The following is a 20,906-nucleotide window of genomic DNA, read 5'->3' as shown; positions in this document are numbered from 1 at the left end:
AAGGTGGATTAATCATTCATTGATAACATTGCTACTTCAATCTATAAAGCCTTTTCTCTAACAAACAAGCATCATTAAAAAAAAAAAAAAAAAAAAAAGGCAACGACAAACCTACAGTCCTATGGAATACATGGAAAAAGAATAAGAGAGAATCCCTACAACTCCTGGCAATGTTCCATCAGGCTGAAAACAGGCTGACGTGATCTGTGTTTCAGGGATTAGAATTCAATAGCAGAAATGAGTCAATTAAAATATCAACCAGAATGCTGTCTGTAGATAAAATGCTTTTGCACAGGGGGTGCAACGTAACCTGAACTGCTAAATTTTAAGGGCCAACTGATTTGCATCTCAATCTCTTTTCATGTTATTTTCTTGGCAAAAGTTAATAAGGAGCCACTCAGCATAGGAAAGATAGGTCCTCTTTATCTGCCTCAGCAAGAAACATACAAACACAATGAACTTTGAGTTTTCCTAACTCGAGTGCTTTTGTTTGACCTGGAGTGGGCAAAGCCTGCTGTCCCAAGTGAGTTAATCTAAACACCAGCCCCACCAACTGATATTGATTATTCTATTCGTTTATTAACAATTCCAATCCCAAAGGCTATTCAGGCACTAGATGGCAACTGGCACTTTATGGCAAACCCCCAAAACTCATGAGCAACACGTAAAAAGTCATAAATGAACACTCTTCATTCCACCATCAATACTAAAGAAATCACATTTTTACCACTCATTACTTAAGAACACGTGTAGCTATGCAAAACATTCCAAGCCAAAGGCTGTACAAACACTGAGTGCTAACAGGTTCTATGGGACAAAAATCCATGTGAAACCTACAGAGGGTCATACAAGAACACCCTTGATTTTGTTACAAAAACAAGAGCAGTAATGTTTTTGACATTCACTGTAGAATTAACTGTGCTTAACATGTCAATTTAGAATGATCATAACAGAGTCTACATTACAACGGATACCCAAGGTGATAGGATAACTTAATACTTGATACTTTAAAAACCTAGACAAAAGCAGAGGGAAAAATTTACTTCCTCCCTCACTGACCAAACCCAGGTCTTCCTCCAAAAGTGTATAAGTTCCTGGCACTGGACAAACAATAACACTGGCATATTCTGGCAAAGAAGAAATGTGATATCAACTTACTTAACAGTTGGCAATAGAGGGCCTGTAAACTTCTCTTCATGGTATCATCTGGTCCTTCTTGTCCTCCAGTTTATTCATGATTCTGTCTAGGAAATTGGGAGAAGAAAATTGTTATATCTGGGGAACACGATTAAAGTCAATCATCAGAAAGACCTCCATGCAGCATGATCCTAGTTTTAAAGCCTAAAATACCTGACTCTGAAGAGGAAAATTCTTGAAATGGATATACCTTAATTTAATTTACAACACTTATGTTATAAAACCACCAATTAATCAATTGGTCAAATCCTGAAACTCTACACAGCACTGAAGGGAACTTATATGGGTAACTAGAGAGTAAGAATCTGGCTTTGAAATTTTCAAGGGCTTTCAATTAATCTCTCCTGAATCTCTAGTTTTGAAACAGGAGAAATAAGAAATTTCTAATCTCATTTCCACTATGATGCTTATTGAAACACTCAAAAAGCTTCACCACACTTGAAATTGTATTAAACAACTTTTCTATTATTTTCTGATTATAAGATATCTCTACTACAGAAAAGTTGAAAAATATAGCTAAACCAAAAATATAGATAATATACAAGAAAATACAAATTACCTATCTCCTCAGCCTTTTAAGAATTCTTGAGACTTCTACTGGTCTGTCTCATTTTATGTATTATATACTCTAATTATTTTCCCTAGTAGAATCATCCTCCTGTGTTGTAACTATTACATTACTACTTTATTTGAAATGGCACACAGTATTTCTTTAAGATAAATTCCTAGAAATGGAATCACAAGGATACATTTTATGGCTTTTGAAATACATTGCTAAATTGATCTTCATCAATATCAGTATATAAGGATATCTATTAGACTACAATATACTCAGTGATGAAAATTTATAATTTCTTTCCATCTTTGCCAATAGGAATATATTCTATCTCATTGCTTTAATTTGTATTTTATGTTTATTAGTCATTTGTCTTTAGAACATTTTTCATTCACATCTGACAAAGATTCTTTAGTCAGGCTCTGTGAATCCTCTTCTTAGGCCATTACATGCATTTCTTGTAAAACCTAGTTTTAGCAAGAACCCTGCTAAGTCAGTTTAACCAGAATCCCCCACCCTCAATATCTGATCAGGCGCCACATCCCCCTCCATCCGCAGGTGATGATTATCCTGGCCTGCCTTCAGCAAGAATCCTGATAGGTCGGGTTAGCCAGAACCCCTGATGTTTCTTCTCAGTAATATTCCATCCAATAATCCCCAACTCTGCTCTTTGCTAAATTCTCACTTGCTCACGCTGTTTTAGGATTTGAACCCAATTTCTCTTCCCCACGGTAAAATCCCTTTGCAGTGGTTCATATACCTATCTCCACATTCCGGAGTAAAGTCTGCCTTATCATTTTTTAACAGGTGTCATTGCGTACTTTTTTCTTTAAAATATTCTTCAGCTATTTTCTACTGGCATGCTGTCTTTTATTTCCATGCTACACCAAATGGAACGGATTTATCTTTAAAAAAATTTTTTTTTATTTGGATATTTCACATATCATAAAATTCAGCCTTTAAAGTGTATAATTCAGTGGTTGTCAGTGCATTCAAAAGTTTGGCAACCATCACCAGTACCTAATTCCAGAATATTTTTATCACTCTGAAAAGGAAACTTCCATGTTCATTAGCAGTCATTTTCAGTTCGTTATCCCCTCCCGCCAGCCCCTGGCAACCTAATCTATGGATTTGCCTATCCTGTACATTTCACATAAATAGAATCATACGATACATGGCCTTTTGTGTCTGGCTCATCCACTTAGTATGTTTTCAAGGTTTATTCATGATATAAGGCATGTTTTTGTTTTGTTTTGTTTTTGTTTGCAAGAATTAAACACACACACACACACACACACACACACGCACACACGCACACACGTTATCATGATTATAGAGGCCTTCCACAGTCCAGAATTACACAAACAGTTGCTAGTGTTTTCTTCTGGTATTTTTTATTTCCTTTTAGATCCGTTTCTGGACTTCGTATTCTGTTTTACTTCTGTTTGCTCATTCTCCCATTATGATGATAAGTGTTGTTTAAATTACTCTTGGTAGAAATAGTCCTCCATATTTACTCTTCTTTTTAAGGTTTGTCTTGTTCTTTGAGCTTGCTTTACCCTCAAATTAATTTTAAGGTCATTTTATTAAATTCTAGGAAAATAATCATTGGGATTATAGTTAGAATTATAGTTGGAATTCTACTTGCTTTATTAATGTCCAAGTATGATGAGGAGAAAAATAAATGATATTTGAGATTGTATCTCTAGAGATGAGAAGAATTCTTTTCAGAGGATGAGAAATGCTTTTGGAGGGGAGAGGGACAATAGCTCAATGAATTCTTTGGTTAGGAAAACTGATGCACCTTTGAGTGTCATCTGGATGAATAAGAGGGAGAGAGAAAGACAGTTAAGTTACTCTCCATTATAAAATAACAGGTCTGAGTTCCCAAAGACTAAGAAAGAGAGGGTAAGTGATCCAGAAATGAGAGCGGCTGAGATGATAAGAGATACTGAGACAAAAAGAGGCAACTCCAAAAGACAGCAGCAAGTGGGAGCTAAGAATAAAGGATAAAGCGAGAAGTTCTCCACAGGGGGATGATCCGTGAACTTTAACATATATGTGCAATATTTAATTTTTCACTGTTTCTTTTTTTATGCTGTTTGTTCTTATATACTACATGTTTTCCTTCTCCCCCATAATACTTATCAACTACCACTAGTATCCTCAAAACCTCAGCAAAAGTCCTGTACAAAATAGCTTGTATTGGTACCCAATAAATGTATAGTGAATAAATGAATGAATGAGTAAATGAATGATCAAGAAATAGGAGAGCGGAGAAACAGCTGTAGTTTATGATGATCAACAGGAACACACACCCCTCAATCATCTCTGGAGTTGCTTAGTGAGTTTTGAGAAACTGTTAGACTTTCCACAAGGCAAGGACTAGAGTCATTTTATTCACATTTCAAGAAACAATTGAGCCCATAAATCTGGAACATTTGGGATCATCTGGGTCACACAGGGCCATCTCAACTACAAGCACCATATGGCCTAGTACTTATTCCAAACTGATCTTTATTCAGGTCTTTCTGTGGAGTTTTGTATGTTGTACCTTCATTTAAGTTCTATAGTTTTGTTAATTCCTAGGCATCTCATGTTTTTTTTTTTTTTTTTGCCACTGTGATGGAATTTGTGTTTCCACTATATTTTCTAATTGCCTTTATACGAAAATGATTGAACTTTGTATATTAACTTTGCGACCTAACTGAACTTACTGTTGTAATGATGGCTGAGTCTCTTGGGTCAATTGTGCTGTTATGGATGGATGGCGAGCCACAATCAGATTCTTTCAAAAGTCTCTTTTTAACTGTATAGTAGGAAACATTAATTGTATCTGGTCCTTCAGGGAATAATTTAGGAGCTCCACAGATGACAACTAATTTCTGGAATGAAATTTCAAGCAAGTACAGAGTTTTATAGCCAAAAGGATGAATAAAAGCAAAAAGAGAGGAGAATGATGAACACATCTGACCGAACATGCAGAGACAGCAGCACAGGTGGGGATCTCACTATTAGCTCAGGAGAAACAAGGCGGTACAAGTTACCTGAACCACTCACTCTTCAAAGAGAGAGCGAGCTTAATAGGATCCTCCCTCTCTCATTGACTTAAATGAGGCAGTTATAGTTCCATTGACTCAGGAGGAAATTTCTCTATTGTGGAACACTGAAAATGTTCCAATTAGAAATGTCCATGCAGCAAGGAAAAAGTAATAAAGAGCCAAAGGAAAAGCTCTGATATTTGATATGCAGACTGACTTGAAATGACAAGTTCACTGAGAACAAATAAAGAACAGCTAGAAAATCCTGGAAGACAAAAACGAAAAACTCCCAACAAGGTGGGGTTAGGGGAGGAAAGAGCTGCCAGCCCTACCAGACATTAAAACATACTCTAAAGCTTCCATAATTAAAAACAATTTGATATTGATACATGAATAGACCCAATTTTATATGGAAATTTAGGATATGATAAAGGCAGCACACCAAATCAGTGGGCAAAAAGATGAACTTTTAAATTAACGTTGTTGAGAGCACGGCAGAGTAATACAAAAAAAGATGACAGTGCCCATTCCAAACACCATGCACCAGCATAAGTTCCAAATGGACCAGACATTTAAATGTGAAAAAAGTAAAGCATACAAGCACTAGAAGAAAATATGGATAAATTCTTCTGTTACTTGGGAATAGAGAAGCTTTGCTAACTCTGAGTCAAAGCTGAATAAGGAAAAAAGGTCAACTCTATTACATAAAAAAATCACACAGTAAAAAATACAATTAGTAAAAGTATAAACAAAAACACAAAAAATATTCAACTTATAACAAGCAAAGAGTTAATATCCCTAACATTTATTTGTAATCCCAGAATCCATACTCGTGGTGTTTAAGCAATCATTTGCAGACATGTGTAGAGTGGCTGAAAATGAGTTGCTCAACGTGCCATGTTCCCAGCTGGGATCATACAAGGCAACGTTCTGTCTTGTTTCAGCTCTCACACCATGAACAAGTGTCCTTTCTTGAAGCCATTTTGTGGCATTTCTGTGCTTTTTCTTGATATCTGTTTGAAATGGTCCCAAGCATAGTGCTCAAGTGCTGTCTCTTGTGTTCCTAAGTGCAGGAAGGCTGTGATGGGCCTGACAGCCAAAATACGTCTTAGATAAACTTTTTTCAGGCATGAGTTATAGTGCTGTTGGCCTGGAGTTCAAAGTTAATGGGTCAACAATATATATTAAATAAGGTATCTTTAAATAGAAACATATAAAACAAGGTTACATATTGATCGGTTGACAAAAATGTGACCAGAGGCTCATAGGAACCTAAACTTGTATTTCTCCTAGAAGCAGTGGTTCAGTATTCACTAAGTATTTGAGACAACTTCATTGAACACAACTACCATGAATAATAAGAATCAACTGTATTTGAGTTGAGCTTTACAATATTTTGTGAGGCAAAAATGAAGATGGCCAACAACAGAGCTTTAACAAAACAGAACAAGGGCTCTACACCTCTCTAGGACAAGAGAAGATCTGATTAAGCTGGTAACCAACATACCTTAGAGTGCCCTCCAGGAAAATAATGAGTGGGGAGAGGAATAGGACAGATGACATATCAACTAACAACAGGCTTGTGAAGAAATGTGAAAGGAGCATACTCTTGCATTTTACAGGTGGGACAGAGACACCAAGAAGTTAAGGTCTCTCCTCAAGATCAAATGGCAAGAACTTGAGCTAGTTCTTGACTTCTCTGATCTTTAGATTCCTTATTTATAAAAGAGATAAGAAGAGTACTTGATATGCTAGCTGCAAAGCCTGAGACAATGCAGCAAAGCACCTGCCCCAGTGCCTGGAACACAGTAAGTACTCAGAGTAAGTTAGCAACTATTTCCCAATAGCAGAAGGCAAGACAATGACATATCAGGCCGGAGCTCACCAACTGTCTCTTAACTTTAAATTTGCTTCGCTTAAACTAGAAATGAACCAAAGGCTTTTGGGCTACTCCCCAAAGAGCCCCTTTTGTTAAATCCAGTATCTTATTTACAGTGGATTTAGAAATTACACTTAGGGGTATAAATTGAACTTTAAGGTTCTTACTTATAATTTATACCTTTGTCTTCCTTAAAAAGAATCTGAGGGAGCTTACTGCTAGATGCAACTTGTACAAAAGAATTATTAACACATCAGAAAGAGAGATCCAAAATTATGTGGAGGAAAGGGAGGATTAATTTTACCATCAGATGCAATGGGACAATACATTTCCCTTGGAGCTTCCTGAAAATAAAGACTGAAAGGGTAGCTAGCATCATTTTTTTTCTGGCTGCATAAATGGAAATATATTTTTTAATTTTGTTTAGAAATATAAAACTTTCCTGCCACTAACTTCTGAGGAAAGATCATTAGACAGATCATCTTTTGATAATCATTAGCATCCTCAATAGCAGTTGCATAGAATATGAACAGAATATTCTTATCATAGCTGCTCCTTATCAACCCGCAATAAAAGCTAAGGTCATTGTAATAAGAAGTAATTCAGGGAAAGCATATCAGTAAGCAGCAGAAGCACTATGCTGTAGGTAGAAAAATCAGACAGGCCTGCCACCGAGTAGCTCTGTCATGTGACCTTGGGCAAGTTACTTTTAACGTCTCTGAGCCTCAGCTTTCTCATCTATAAATAGGCTGACACCTAAATCAGAGGATTGCTGAGAGGATTAAATGAAGGCACCTACTGTGTGCCTGGAATACTCTATGTGTCTCTTTTTTCTGAGCTAATGGGTATACAGACATGCTGTTTTGGGTCATTTGGGGACAAAGAGAAACTGGGAAAACAGAAGGAACCGACTGATATTGAGCAAGTCACCCCAGGGCTCGAGCATCATGAGTGTTGGATTACTTCAGGAAGGCAAATACGAAGGTTTCTCAGGCTCACATGACATAAGTCACAAAAGGCTGCATGTATCCAGAGGGCTGGGTTTGGGTTATAATGGAGTTTTTAGTCAAATTCTTTTGATATAGATGCTTTGCATATTAAACACAGGAATATCTTTCACTTTCACAAAGAAATAGATGTTCTCTCTCATTTTTCTTGCAACTTGTGGGCTCTTGTAGTCTATCTTCCAAATTTTCTCACTTTTGTGCAAGAAATATTTCACTTTCCTCCGAACCGGTGATCAAAAGCGTGAGCAATTATAGTGGCTGTTATTTTGTCTCAGGTCCGAGAATTTATAGGGACTATAATGAACTAGAAAGAATAGGGAATAATGTTTTTTGGCTCCAGCCAATTGTCAGCAGGAAAAAGGTCTTTATTTTATTATTTTCTTAAAGAGACTTAAAGTCCTTTCAAAAATGTTTTCCCTAAATTTCAAGGGAAGCCAGATATATAATCTTATTTTAAAATACTAGCTATTAATTCATGTGGGCCAACACTGCAAGCCAAAAGAAATAGGAGTGTGTGATTTCTGATTTATAAGGCTTTCCTGATGCAGATCCCGCATGAACACTTTTCTGGCAAACTGAGGGCCAGAGCATCTGTCTGTGGTGAGAATCACACTGATGGAGGAAGCGGGGGAAGCGGGGCAGATCCGCCCTCCAGCCCAGGCTTCGTTCACCTAGTCCTCCAGCAGCCCTGCGGCCCAAGCTCTCAGGAAACTTTAAAGGATAAAAAACACCTTCAACAGAACTCCTTTTCTCTCTTTCCCGTCATATTTACTTCTCTGAAAAATAAAATACTGGAGGTTATCGGGTTTAATGAGACACTGAAATCCAAACAAAAGGAAAAAAATTGTTCATCTGCTAAGGAAAAGTCGATGAAAGGGAAGCAGCTACTGGCATACCTCATTTTATTCACTTCATTTCGTGCTTCTCAGATGCTGCAATTTCCATAAGTTGACGGGAAGACCCTCCACCAGCAAAAAGATTATGATTCACTTTATTGCGATATGAACTTGATTGCAGTGGTCTGGAACTGAACCTGCGACATCTCTGAGGTCTGCCTGTAATGCAGATTCTGTTTGGAAGCCTGAGAAGTAACTGCCTGAGTGTTCCTCCAGACCAGCTGGAGTTTATCTGCATTTGCTGAGGGAGGGTGTTCTGCTATCCATAGCCACTGAAGTCAGCAACGGGGTAAAAATAGGACCAGGAGCTTGAGGCTTATTAGAATGACACAGACCTCCTTCTTCTGGCATTAAGGTGTATTAAGACCATTTATCTCATTTGAGGAGACAGAGAGGTGCTTGTGCAAGGTGAAGAACACATACCGCACTTCCCTTTTATGGTTTTAGAATTAAAATCTGAACATTGAGGTCAGGGAATTAAATGATATTGTAGCAATGCCAAATGCTAAAAGGACATGTTCTATCATTTTGACTGCATTGCGTATGAAGAAGATTATTTCTTGTCCACAGCAAACTCATTTTTCCTTTTTCTTTTGCAGTGTCTGAAAAACACCTTCAGATATTGAATTCGAGGATCTAAAAAATACGTGTATTTTCTTTGGGCAGCAGGCATTTTTTTCTGAAAGACGTGACAAGTTTTTACAATGGGATGGGCGGCAAGACCATAGGAAGTTGACAAAACTATTATCAGAATGTCTTACGTGTGGAAAGAACATTCAAATCCATGACGCGTCCTTTGAATAGGCAATACATTTCAGTATGCAAAATTATTCACAATATCAAAGTCATTACTAAATTTTAATTTTGACTTCTCTTTTTTTCCCATTCTCCTTCCTTAGTTCCTTTCATTCCACTTCATCTACCTAAAGGCTTCTGTAATATTTGAGCTAGTATGAAGACAGTTTTAATCTGTGGTTCTGTTTTAGTCTTTCAAAATACATATGTCACTTATGTCAAGCAATTCCACAGGACTGGTAAAGTCTATTGAACATAATGCACAGTTCGAATAAAAATTACAATCAACCAAAAAAATATGTGGGCAAGAGTAGGGTGGGCCAACATAAAACAGTTGCAGCCATCACTGGAAGAATAAGGATTAAGGTCACAGGTAAGACCAGTTCCGGCAAGCTCAGTTGTATGGTTAAGTCATGGCATTCCAAGCATTGCCTATGATTCTCAACTTTATGCCTTGCTCTCGGAAGCATGACTAATGTAATAATTTCCCCTCATCTGTGAAAGCCTTAAGTAGCTCATTTAACTATGCTGATACTTCCACCTTCCTTTGACGACTGGCAGGGCTACAATATCCAAAAGTGCCAAGACTGGTGTTCCCCAAACCAGCTGATGGTCAGGATCTATTTTTAAAATAGATTCCTACGTCTCTTTTTCAGGAATCCTAATTACTAGGTTCTTCAATGGGGCAATTTGAAAAGGTACTCAAGATGACTCTCACGATAAGCAGGGATGGAAACCCAAAAACCTAAGCTAGCAGTTCCTAACCCTGACTGCACATTAGAACTCTGGAAAAACACACTAGACCAATTAAATCAGAACCCCCGAGGGACTGAGGGAAGCTCCCAGGGGATTCTAATGTACAGCTGGTCAAGAAGCAGGGACCCTCACCCCTGCCTCAGAGAGAACTAGAGTCACAGTGAGGCCAATCCCACTTGTTTTCATTCCTGAATCTGGCAGTTTTACCAGAGATGGAAGAAGTGGGATGATAAATGAAACCACATTTGCAAGTTATATTCAAAACAGAAAATGAGTGATTCAGAATTTCTTAAATATTTAGATCCACAGCCTTTCATGCAATTCAAGTTTTAAGCAACATGAATTCTTTGCGTTTTTTTCTTTGGTAAACCTCTCACTTGTCTCTGCTACTTGCTTCTCAGGGATGTCCAAGATTGAGGAGATAATGACTGAAAGGGAGAGAGACTGAGGTTCAACGAAGAGGGTATGGAAGCCACGTGCAGAATCATAAAGGCATGAAACCACCTTAATCTCTAAATCGCTTGTTCTCAAGATGGGTTGATATTCCTTTTCCTGAAGGCTGCATTCAGAGGTGAAACACAGAGAAGAGCTGATGCGGCAAATTCTGAGGGTGGAAGGCCACATTAAAAGGGTCCCCTACCCTGCGGGGGACCACAGCCGAAAGCACAGAGAGAAGCAGGGCAGGAGGATACAGTACGAGCAGCAGTGAGTCTGGAGGTCTATTTCTTTGGAAAATATGAGTGCCGCCATGTTACAAGCACTGTGTTAGTAGGAGGGGCTGCAAATAAAAGCAAATGAGACATGATGCCTACCCTTAAGGAGCTTGCAGTTTAGCAGGAGAGAATATCATGTCAAAAACCACTCAATAGCCAGTTTTATCCCTAACAGCTGCATTAGACAAATCATTACACTATAACCAATTATGACAAATTAGACAATGCTGTTACTCTTCTTGAGTTATAGCATCCTTACCTGTAAAACAGGCATCACACCTATTCTGCAAGGTTGTTTTGAGAATAAAATGGCATTCTTATCGCTTCAAAGAAAGTTAGAGCAAAAAAAAAAAAAATCACCAAGGTTTTTGAAGAAGATGTGATGTCAGCTAAACTTTCAAGGTTAAGAAGGATTTTGAGAAGAAGGTAAAGGTGGAAAAGTTCAATGGTGCCAAGTGCGAGCAGCGAGGCAGGAGTTTGAGGATGAGTGCACTGAACAGCAGAAGATGTACCACTGGCTGCTTTAAAATTCCTATAAAACACAATTTTGGATATAATGTGACTGGCTCTCCAGCTTCTCAAACAGGGTTCTCATCTTCTGGAGATGGGAAAGATATTTAAAGGATCCCGAGGGAACACTGATAGGGAAGTGGCAGATAGCAGTTGAGAAGCACAGAGATGTAAGCTAAGTCCTCAAAGTTCAATCTTCCCAGCAGAATGACAAAATAAACGCCTACCCGTGAGATAGCTGGAGTGTCACTGTCCTGGAAGTCCCAAACAGCTACAGGACCCAGAGTCATCCCCACTGATGTTCACATAGCATTAGATGACCACCAGCAGGTGGTGCCAAACCCAGGTTTACACTTGGATAGATCCTGGATAGAAATGGACCCTCAGATACCTAGACTGGCTAGCTATGGAGCTCATTTTCATCGCTGCAATAACTTCACAGTAATGTAACCATACGGTTTAGCCAGTGGTTCTCAAAATGTCCGCAGCCCAACAATGCTCAGGAATTTATTAGAAATGCAAATTAGTAGGCTCCACCCAAGACCCAGTAAATCAGAAACTCTGGGCGTAGCACCCAGTAACCTGTGCTTCAAAAAGTCCTTCAGGATGCACACTAAAGTTTGAGAACCCCTGCTGTGCAGAGTAAATTTCTGAACCCATTTATTATGTTATAGTAGGATTTTACTCTTCAACTGTTATCTTGGACAAATCATTTTCATCTTCACAGGACCAATAAATGAGGAAAGAGTTGGAGGAGAAAGATCCATCACCAAGGTCTCTTTCACTGATTTACCAGTGGAGAAAATACTTACATTTCATTAGTTTAAAGGGATTGTTGTTGTTAGCATTTTTGGCTCTTGTTGAGAGCATCAGCAGGGTATGTCTGAATTCTAATGGAAAATTTAGAAATACCAATCATTTCCATTGTGCAACTTTTTAGATGAGTAATATTAACACTGTGTGAGTAACCCCACATGGGGAAGGTGTATTAAAACATGGGCTTTGTGGTAAGAAGACCAACAAAATAATTGTAATGTATTTGCCTCTGCTGTGGTTATACAAAACCAGTAAGAACTAGATCTTTCACTGAATTAAAATTCTAAACACAGGCAGCCAGAATTGATTTAAATGATTAAATCCTAGAACAATTACTTTCAAATAGACCTCTCACCCAGAACCTAAAAGACTTAACTACGACAGCCAATACTTAAAGGTAAATCAAATGTATAAACCATTTGTGCCTTGTAAATCAACCCAAATTAAAGTCTAAAATTCAGAGGTATAAAGTTGAAGAAAATTGAGCTATACCTCAAAGAAATCAAACGAGGATGAGCCTGGATTTTTAAAAACAATTGGCCATCTGTTTTCTCTCCTCGAGCTATCAATATATACTGACATTTGGATGCAGGCTTTCTAAATTAAAATGTGAGTTCTGTGAAATTTTATCCATCATGTCTGCCATTGTATCTTCAGTGCTTAGAATATGGTCAGGCACATAGTAGGTATTCAGTATAATTATTAAATAAGTGCATGGATGATCCTGCAAAACCGATGTAGGTGATATTGTCAAACAGAATTTTCTGTGATGACAGAGATGTCCTGTAAGTTGTATTGTCTGATATACTAGCCACTAGCTACAGGTGGCTACTGAGCATTTAAAACGTGGGTAGCATAACTGGGGAACTGAATTTTAAATTTAAATAGCTGCATGTAGCTAGTGGCTACCATATTGGGCAGCACAGTTATAGAGGCTTGAGAAAATGTGTGTGGGGAGAAAAACAACAAAAGAACAGAAAAATGAGTATGTAATGCAGAAAACATTATTTCTGACACTGGGAAGTGGTTTAAGTAAGAGCAGAATGGTTGAGCAATGCTTCCTGGGCTCCAGATTCTTTCCACTTTCTCTTCAATCCACTAGAGGCTGTGGCAGCAGCTGTTGAGGAAGAAAGGACTGAGTTTCAGATTTAAGGAGGAGCATCTGTACTCTCCTCCCACCACGAACAACATGGTTCTGGACCCATGGACACAACAGCTGGTCAAAGGAAACTTCCAGGTTAAAAGAGGTATATAAGCATCCATAAATTTATGATATGTGTTGCTAAATTATTTTAGGAAAGGAATACATTAATCTACGTGGCCACCATCATAATTTGAAACTATATATTCTGGAAAGGGACACTACTTGTTTTGTAATTATCTAATTCGATTCCATTTGATTAGCAGCTTAAATACTATTAGTAGGTTCCAAGCTCATGGGCTACATGGTGAGAAAAAACTGTGGGATCCCTATTCAAAATGACTCTCAGTATTTTGTTCACTCAAAAGAGCAGGACATACAATATTCTATTTTATTTTTTAATCAAGAGTTCTGTTTTGGTAGAAGCATTAGAAGAAGCTTGCCATCTATTTCTTGCCCATATTAACTACGTATCTGTCCATCTGGTTGGATCATGAGACCAAAGCCTACCACTTACTGGCGGCCAACTCAAATTACAGGTAAGAAAAAGTCTAGAAGAATCATGCTGGAAGGAAATAGAGAAGATTAACTCTCAATATTGAAACAAAGACTAAAATCCTATAAATGACACAACTGTATAGAGTAGTATTTCTCAACTTTTTCATTATTCCCTCCCTTAGAAGACTTTTTGGACATTTTTGCCCAACTGTTCCCCCCATGAAATGTTAATACCATAGATAAACTGTATGTTTGTTCATGTAGTGTACGTACATCTCTGTTTTATACAAAAACCGTAAGTATGAAGCTTACTATTTTTATTTAATGCAGGGTTAAAGATGACTACATAAACATTTTAAGTTAAAAGATAAAGTTAAAAAATTAACATTTCACTTAACTATATAATTGTATTTGCTAATTTAATATAATTCACTTATATAGTGTATGAAATTGAATATGCAAATTAGTAATTTATATAATTATATAAATGAATTAAGAAAACATTCAAAACTGTTTATTTTCCCCTTAAAAGCAAAATAATTGAAAAAGCTAAATTTATTATAAATTATTTTTAGTAAACTTAATTTTGCCTGATGTGAGTGAATGATTTTTAACTTAGCTATGTGCTAGATATTGTTAGTATTTTTCTTTCACATATGTGATATAATAAATGATGGGCTGGATAACTTTGACAGGATAATAACAGGTAAACTATTTTTATTTAATTCTGAAGGCCCAAATTACACACAAAAGCACTGAAGGTTAACGATAAACAATATCCCCACTGTACCAACAGTTATACGCAGACTACCACCAGCTACATGACTCTGAGACTGAGGAGCTGATTGAAAGTCCTCCAATTATAATCACATCAATTTGCCATAGTTATGTAGCGCTGAATATACTTTATGTATCTTCCATGAACTAAATGTCAATGCTGCTTTTATGATATCCAAGAAAACCTAGTGAGAGAAGTTATATGCCAAGGAATAAGATTTTGTTGGGTAGGATTAAGTTTTGGAGGCCCACGAACTATTGCAATATCTAAGACTTGAACCACTCTAACGCCTCTCTCTCCTCAAGAACCAATTTCCATATCCTTGGGGCAAACTGCCCCTGTTGGAAATACATAGTCAAAAGGCACAGAGCAAAAGTCATTTCAATATCTTGCCATGTGACGCAGAGTAGAAGTATGTCTACAGAGATGTTTTAAAGTCTATGTAAACTGTGTCACAATGGGCAGTGTTATTGTACACACTTCCCTTTTCTCCATATTCCTTTTGGTTCATTACTGTCTCCTCTTCCTCTGCGACTTCTTAAACGTGGGCATTCCTGCCTATCCTGGCCTCCTCTGTTTCTTTTCTTGCTCAAAACGTCCTCTCTACCCAGTCTCTTTAAACTCTTACATTTTAGTTACTTCTGCATTAGTTATGCCTCTGAGGTTCCCACCTGCAGGCCTGAGAACTCCTCAGAGAAATCCTGCTCAAACCTCCAACTCAATGTGTCCAAAATAAGATTAACAAAATAGATACTTCGACCACCTCCTTGAGTTTTCTATCTTGGTAAAAGATTTACTCTTTCTATTACCCACGCTGAATTTCTTACTTTTTACATATTATCAGGTAACACATCTCAATGTTCTGTTCCTTTGCTATTGAAGTGGCTTCCTAACTCTTCCTCCTATCTTTAAGCATTTAAGCATTGCTTCTTCAATCGTCAGCCTGGGTATCTTTGGCCATGAGACATGCAGAAATGTCAGCAAAATAGCTAACTGGAAAGAGAAAGAAGCTGGGGAGGAAACTAATCTGGTTGGAAAGGCTGGGCTTAAGATTGGTACCACTCTGGCATGTCAGCACCACAGACAAGCAGCCTGGGTACATCAATAGTAATGTTTTAAGTACCAGGGCAGTTTTATGACATCGGTTCCTTCATGGTAGGACCCAAGGCCTGGTAGACAGTTGTGATAGTTTCCTATGGGTCTTCTGCCTTCTACCTTTTAGTTTCTAATACTCGAATGTCATTCCATACTACAGCATTTTAAATTCTTCAGTGGCTCCCCCCGCACTGGGCATGATCGAAAACATAAAAACAAAAACAAGGATATGAATCTTCACTAGCTGGGAGCAGGAAGTTGGATAGAACAGTTGGCTCAAGAAGCTCCTGCTTCATGCATTATACCAGAGGTGATGACAGGACAGAGTCTGAGACAAAAATCTAAAATCAAGATCCCTCAGGAGATAAGCCTTTTTAATTTAACCACTCTGGAAATTACCTTTGCTCTCCATGCTCATCCATAGGAACAATTCCTTAAACTGGGATTACGCTTTATGACTCCATTCCTTCCTGGCCCCGATACCTAGAATACTGTTGGCTATTTACCCTTTCTTTGCCTATCCAAACTCTGCTCATTTTTCAAGGGCTGGTTTAAACATCATCTCTTCTGTGGACCTTGATCAAACAGCTTTATGTGGTAGGAAGAAAAAGTTACATGCTTTTGTTAAAGTACTTTCAAACAAGTACTTTTGTTAAAGCAGAGTCAATAGGCTAGAAAGATGGGCTGATGTGACAGCAGGGCTCTTGTGTGTCTTGTTCTCTGATATTTCCCTAGAACCTAAGAATAGAGTTTAGTACATAGGAGGTAATCAATAAATATTTGTTGAATGCATGAATTTGCAGACGTATATAAGGATGGAGCAAAACCAGATTTTATGAGCTAAATCACATTTTGACTCAATAATTATAGTTGACTGTATTATTAAAAAATATTCATAGCCCTTACTTGAAGGAGTAAAGGCTAAGATGATCTGTAATGAGCATGTAGTATTAGTGACCAATAAACATTTGTTGTTTTAAGTTACTCGGATATGGAGGTCTTTTGTTACTGTAGCATAGCCTAGCATACCCTAATATAGTAACTGGCATCAGGAAATAGTGCTCGTGTAACAACTCAACTTGGGGCCAGGCAGTAGTCCTGCAGGGAAACTCTTAGCGAAGCCTGGAAAAATGGCAATCCACTTTACAGTAGAAAAACATTTGCTAAAACTGTCACCAGTGACAATTCTGAATACATACAATGTACCCAATGAGCTTCTTGCTCTGGATGAAGAGGGTGAAAAATGGAATTCTAACAGCATCCTTTGATTGCTGTTGGCTGCATCTGACATGGTGCCATGAGAAAGAGATGATTTAAGAAATAAACACTTTGTAGCAGAAATGAAAGGGACTAAGAGCCCAGAAATTCCAAATCTTATAGGATTAGAAGAGGCAACATCTTTACAACCCAAATTATAACGGAAAAAACCTGAGACCTTTGAACAACGAAAGATAATTAAATCTCAGTTTCAGGGAAAGGACCAAATCAAAGATGTGGCCTTCATCATCTTAAAAAACAAAACAACAAAACAAAACCCTCTAAACGCCTTAAGGTGGCCAAAATGGTAGACAAAATGACCCAGGAAAAAGTAACCAAAGGTGCGGCTCTCTCCCGAGAAATTCAAGGCAATTAAGATTAAGCTTAGAGAAAGGATTTCCTTCCCTGCCCACGCTTGGTGATGTGAGCTGTCTGGCTAATGAAACGCGAGCAGGAGTGATGCGTGTTAATTTTGGACTGAAGCTTTAACAGCCAGTGCTTAATTAACGGGAGGGAATTCTCTCTTTCCTCCACCACAACACTGGCAGTGTTCCAGACAGCGGCTACATCGGCCTAGGTCTCAGAGCAAAGATGACTATAAGCAGAGCTACAGCCATCGTGTTGGCACGTGGCGTGAGTGAGGAACAAACTCGTGATTGTTATCTACTGATGTGCCTTGTGGTTGTTTGTTACCACAGCATAAATCGGCCTACTCTGACAGATAACGGCGACTTTTAAAATCATTTCTCAAAACTTCAAAGAAGAGGCCTATTTCATCCTAACAGAGGTGAAAGTTTGCTCACTACACAAAGGTAGTAAAGAGTGGGAGAGAAAACTTTGATGAATTTAAAACCTAGTTATTAAGGCTCTGTAGCAAACTATTCTTTGTTAAAACTGATCCCTTTCTCTGATTTTGTCTCCCTACTCCCCATATTTCTTTTAAAACAATCTCTGCATGTATAGTATCTCCAACCCCAATCCTCAGATTCCATTTACAATGGTACTACTCAAAAATATATGGTCACTTCAATAAATTCCAAGTGAAAAATGATTTAATGTTTTTGATCATTAAGAATAAAAATGAACCAGACTGACACATTAAATTTTCTCTTTGCAGTGAACCACTGTTTGAGATACCAGCTCTGTCAACAAACCGATGCAATCATAATATATTTGGCACCAGTGGCTACAGCATGTTGTGTTGAACACTTAGTTTAGAGCCTCATGTAGAAGCGATAGCCTCTAACGACACCAAACATGAGCCAATGTTGCTCTTTGTTCACAAGAGCAAGGAAGAAGGTACACACTATAATCTCTGAGTGCGTCCAGCAGCCAGCACGATGCTGGCCACAGTAAGCATCAAATCTCCTCTTGCACCCAGACTTCTCCTTGCCTATTTACTGAAGGTATTTGACTGATCAGACACTAACACCTTAAGGTTTTAAAACACAGGTGGCAGGTAATTTCTCCACAGCACAACTTATAGAGCAGCTCAGTTTTCTAGACCAGGGTGATCAGGTGTCTCTTATAGGACTGGCTCCATTATCTTAAGCAGCTTAAGGACGACAGGAGGAGGACTTAGCAGGAAAAGAATGTGGTGATGTTTAACAGAGATTAATTTAATTAGCTCCACCTTCACCCTATTTTGGTGGGTCTTGCAATATTTAGGGAAGTTCAACAAATGAAATTTCCTATTCTTCTACCCTTGAGATATCTCTGGAATAAAAAAAAAAAAGGTCACTGTTCCTGGGTAGGACAAATGTCTTACATGGCTTAAGTATTACTTCTTGCTGTAATGTAAATAAAATCAGGGTTGACATATTAAAAGTCCTAAAGGCCTTCACTCTGGACATTAGCCCTTTGGCCCAGATGCTCTAACAAAACCCTGTTGCCAAAGATCACACTCGCATTCACAATATTGCAATCTTTAAGGCTAGAGAAAAAAAATTTTCATGTGATATCAAGCTAAAAGTTGTGATCTCTGTTGCCATGGAGATGAGATTTTTCTTGCAATGCCGGCCTTTGATGAAGCCAGGAATATAATCAATAAGAAAGCAGTACTTCATTTTCCACATCCCCCTTGGGGATAAAATTCCAAGAAAAGGCATGTAGAACCATATTTTATGAATCCTAAAAGTCCATGGGTAGAAATTTCCCCTGTGGAATACTAGCATGACTAATAAAATTCCAATCTATGCCTTCACTATGCTCTGCTCAAGGAGTCACTAAAGTTCGAGTATATAGGCCAATCCTTGATTTCCATCAGTTCCTAGTCAATGTTTCTTCTTTTGCCTTTATCTAAGAAGTCTTTCATATGTTAGAACTGCTCCTTAATCAAGAACCAACTTCAGAATTAGACTCTGAATTTTGTAATAAGGTTAAGGGGCATAAATGAACTTCTCTAGAACACTGTGTCCCAAATTGTGTCAAGTAATCTGTTATTAGATATCTTGGTGACACTTTATTCCATTATCATTGAACCTGAAATCTCTCTGGCTTTGTTTTTCTTTTGATCATTTGGTATCTTGAAGCCCTGTACTTTTCTCTTCTTCCCCAGAAAGGAACAGCTTGGTAGAGAGGAACAATGATTTAGAGCTTTTGCCTATATAATAGATAAATAAATGAGATCTGCTGTTACTTCCCATGTGTATATGTTGAATAGTCAGCATACACGCTCTGAAGAATACCAATTTAAAAATACGGCGATTCAAGCAGGGTCTGTATTTATACATGTTTACCGCTGACAGTAGAAAAGTCAGAGAAAAAATAGGATCAGATGAATATGTGCCTAACCACTAGAATAAGTTCAAATAAATGCCTTGGTGTCATCGCAGGTAGACTACCCTAGGCCTGTGTGCACAGGTATGGACAACAAGAGGAAAGGGAACCAAGGCAGAGTTAACACTGTGTGTTCACCAAACTTGTTTCCTCCTTCTGCAGGTGCAAGTCACAGAGTTGAGCTACATTTCCAAAGTTCCTGTGCAGTTAGGTGGGCCCATGTGACCGAGTTCTAGTCAAAGGCCTGGAGAGAGATCCACCTCTCTCTATCCTGCATGATCCTCTATTCTCTGTCCTACTTCCCTGTCAGGCAGATACAGAGAATTCAGTGGAGAGATGCTGAACCTGAGATGATGGCAGACTTACATTACAGAGAAAGTCTAGGTCCCTAAATGACTTCATGGAATAGGACTTTCTTTCACCTTACCTCCCTCCAACCAACATTGAATCCAGGATGTGAGTGGTAAATTTATCATGTCAAACCACTGAGATTTTGACTTTTTGTTAAAGTGACTAGGATTATCTACCCTAAAACCAGAAGCTAAATAGATCCTGAAATATGGTTCCTTTCTAATGTTCAGCCCATCTTAAGGAGCCAAACAGTGTCTTAAACTAATCTTAAATTATTCACATTAGGGTCTTGAGACAACTCTTGGTATATGGACAGTATTTATTGAGCCTCAGAGTTTAAGAGCCAAGAAGCAATATTCTTTCTAGTAAATGCAAAGCTAGAATTGCTGGCCAAAAACATAAATAACAATTCTTCCCCTTTATACCCCAAACCCTCCATATCTATGAAAAAAGAGAACAAAATAAATAGGACTGCCTCTAAAAGCTGGAATGCACAAATGCCATTTCAGAGTAGGGTGGGGAAGGACAAGGGAAGGAGAAAGGACCATCTATAACATCCAATCTCCTTCATATTATTCATTCATCGTTTATATGAGATTATCCTCCTCCAACACCACTTTCATTTGCAAATGTTTAGTGTGCAGACTTTCCTGGCTCGATGGAAAAGGTTTCCAAGAAAATTAAATGTCAAGGTTGCTTGGCTTATTGGTTTTGTTCTGTATAAATTCACTTTTTAATTCAGCTTTGAATAATTATATTCCTCAGTGTCAATGTGACAAATTAGCTTCAATCTTAATGGGGTGTGAGAATCGAGAAAGGAGGCAAGGACTAGCAGCTACGGT

At 38.1% G+C, this 20,906-nt stretch overlaps 1 protein-coding gene across 11 annotated transcripts in view; it reads right to left on the bottom strand.

Annotated features, from left to right (window-relative positions):
* Positions 1–20,906, bottom strand: part of TMEM108 (transmembrane protein 108) — a 482,840-nt gene that overhangs the window by 138,061 nt on the left and 323,873 nt on the right. For 9 of the 11 annotated variants that reach the window (XM_039837153.1, XM_039837152.1, XM_039837148.1 and 6 more), the window contains one exon: positions 1,159–1,244. In XM_039837153.1, coding sequence (XP_039693087.1) covers positions 1,159–1,198 — 40 coding nt within the window. In that variant the 5' untranslated portion in view covers positions 1,199–1,244. The remainder of the gene's footprint in view (positions 1–1,158; positions 1,245–20,906) is intronic. The other 2 variants (XM_039837149.1, XM_039837158.1) reach the window with 1 other exon arrangement.

This window comes from Pteropus medius, unplaced genomic scaffold (assembly GCF_902729225.1).
Source record: "Pteropus medius unplaced genomic scaffold, Ma_sr-lr_union100, whole genome shotgun sequence".
Taxonomy (NCBI): domain Eukaryota; kingdom Metazoa; phylum Chordata; class Mammalia; order Chiroptera; family Pteropodidae; genus Pteropus; species Pteropus medius.
The sequence above is the reverse complement of the archived record's forward strand: the minus strand, read 5'-3'. Positions and strand labels throughout refer to the sequence as shown.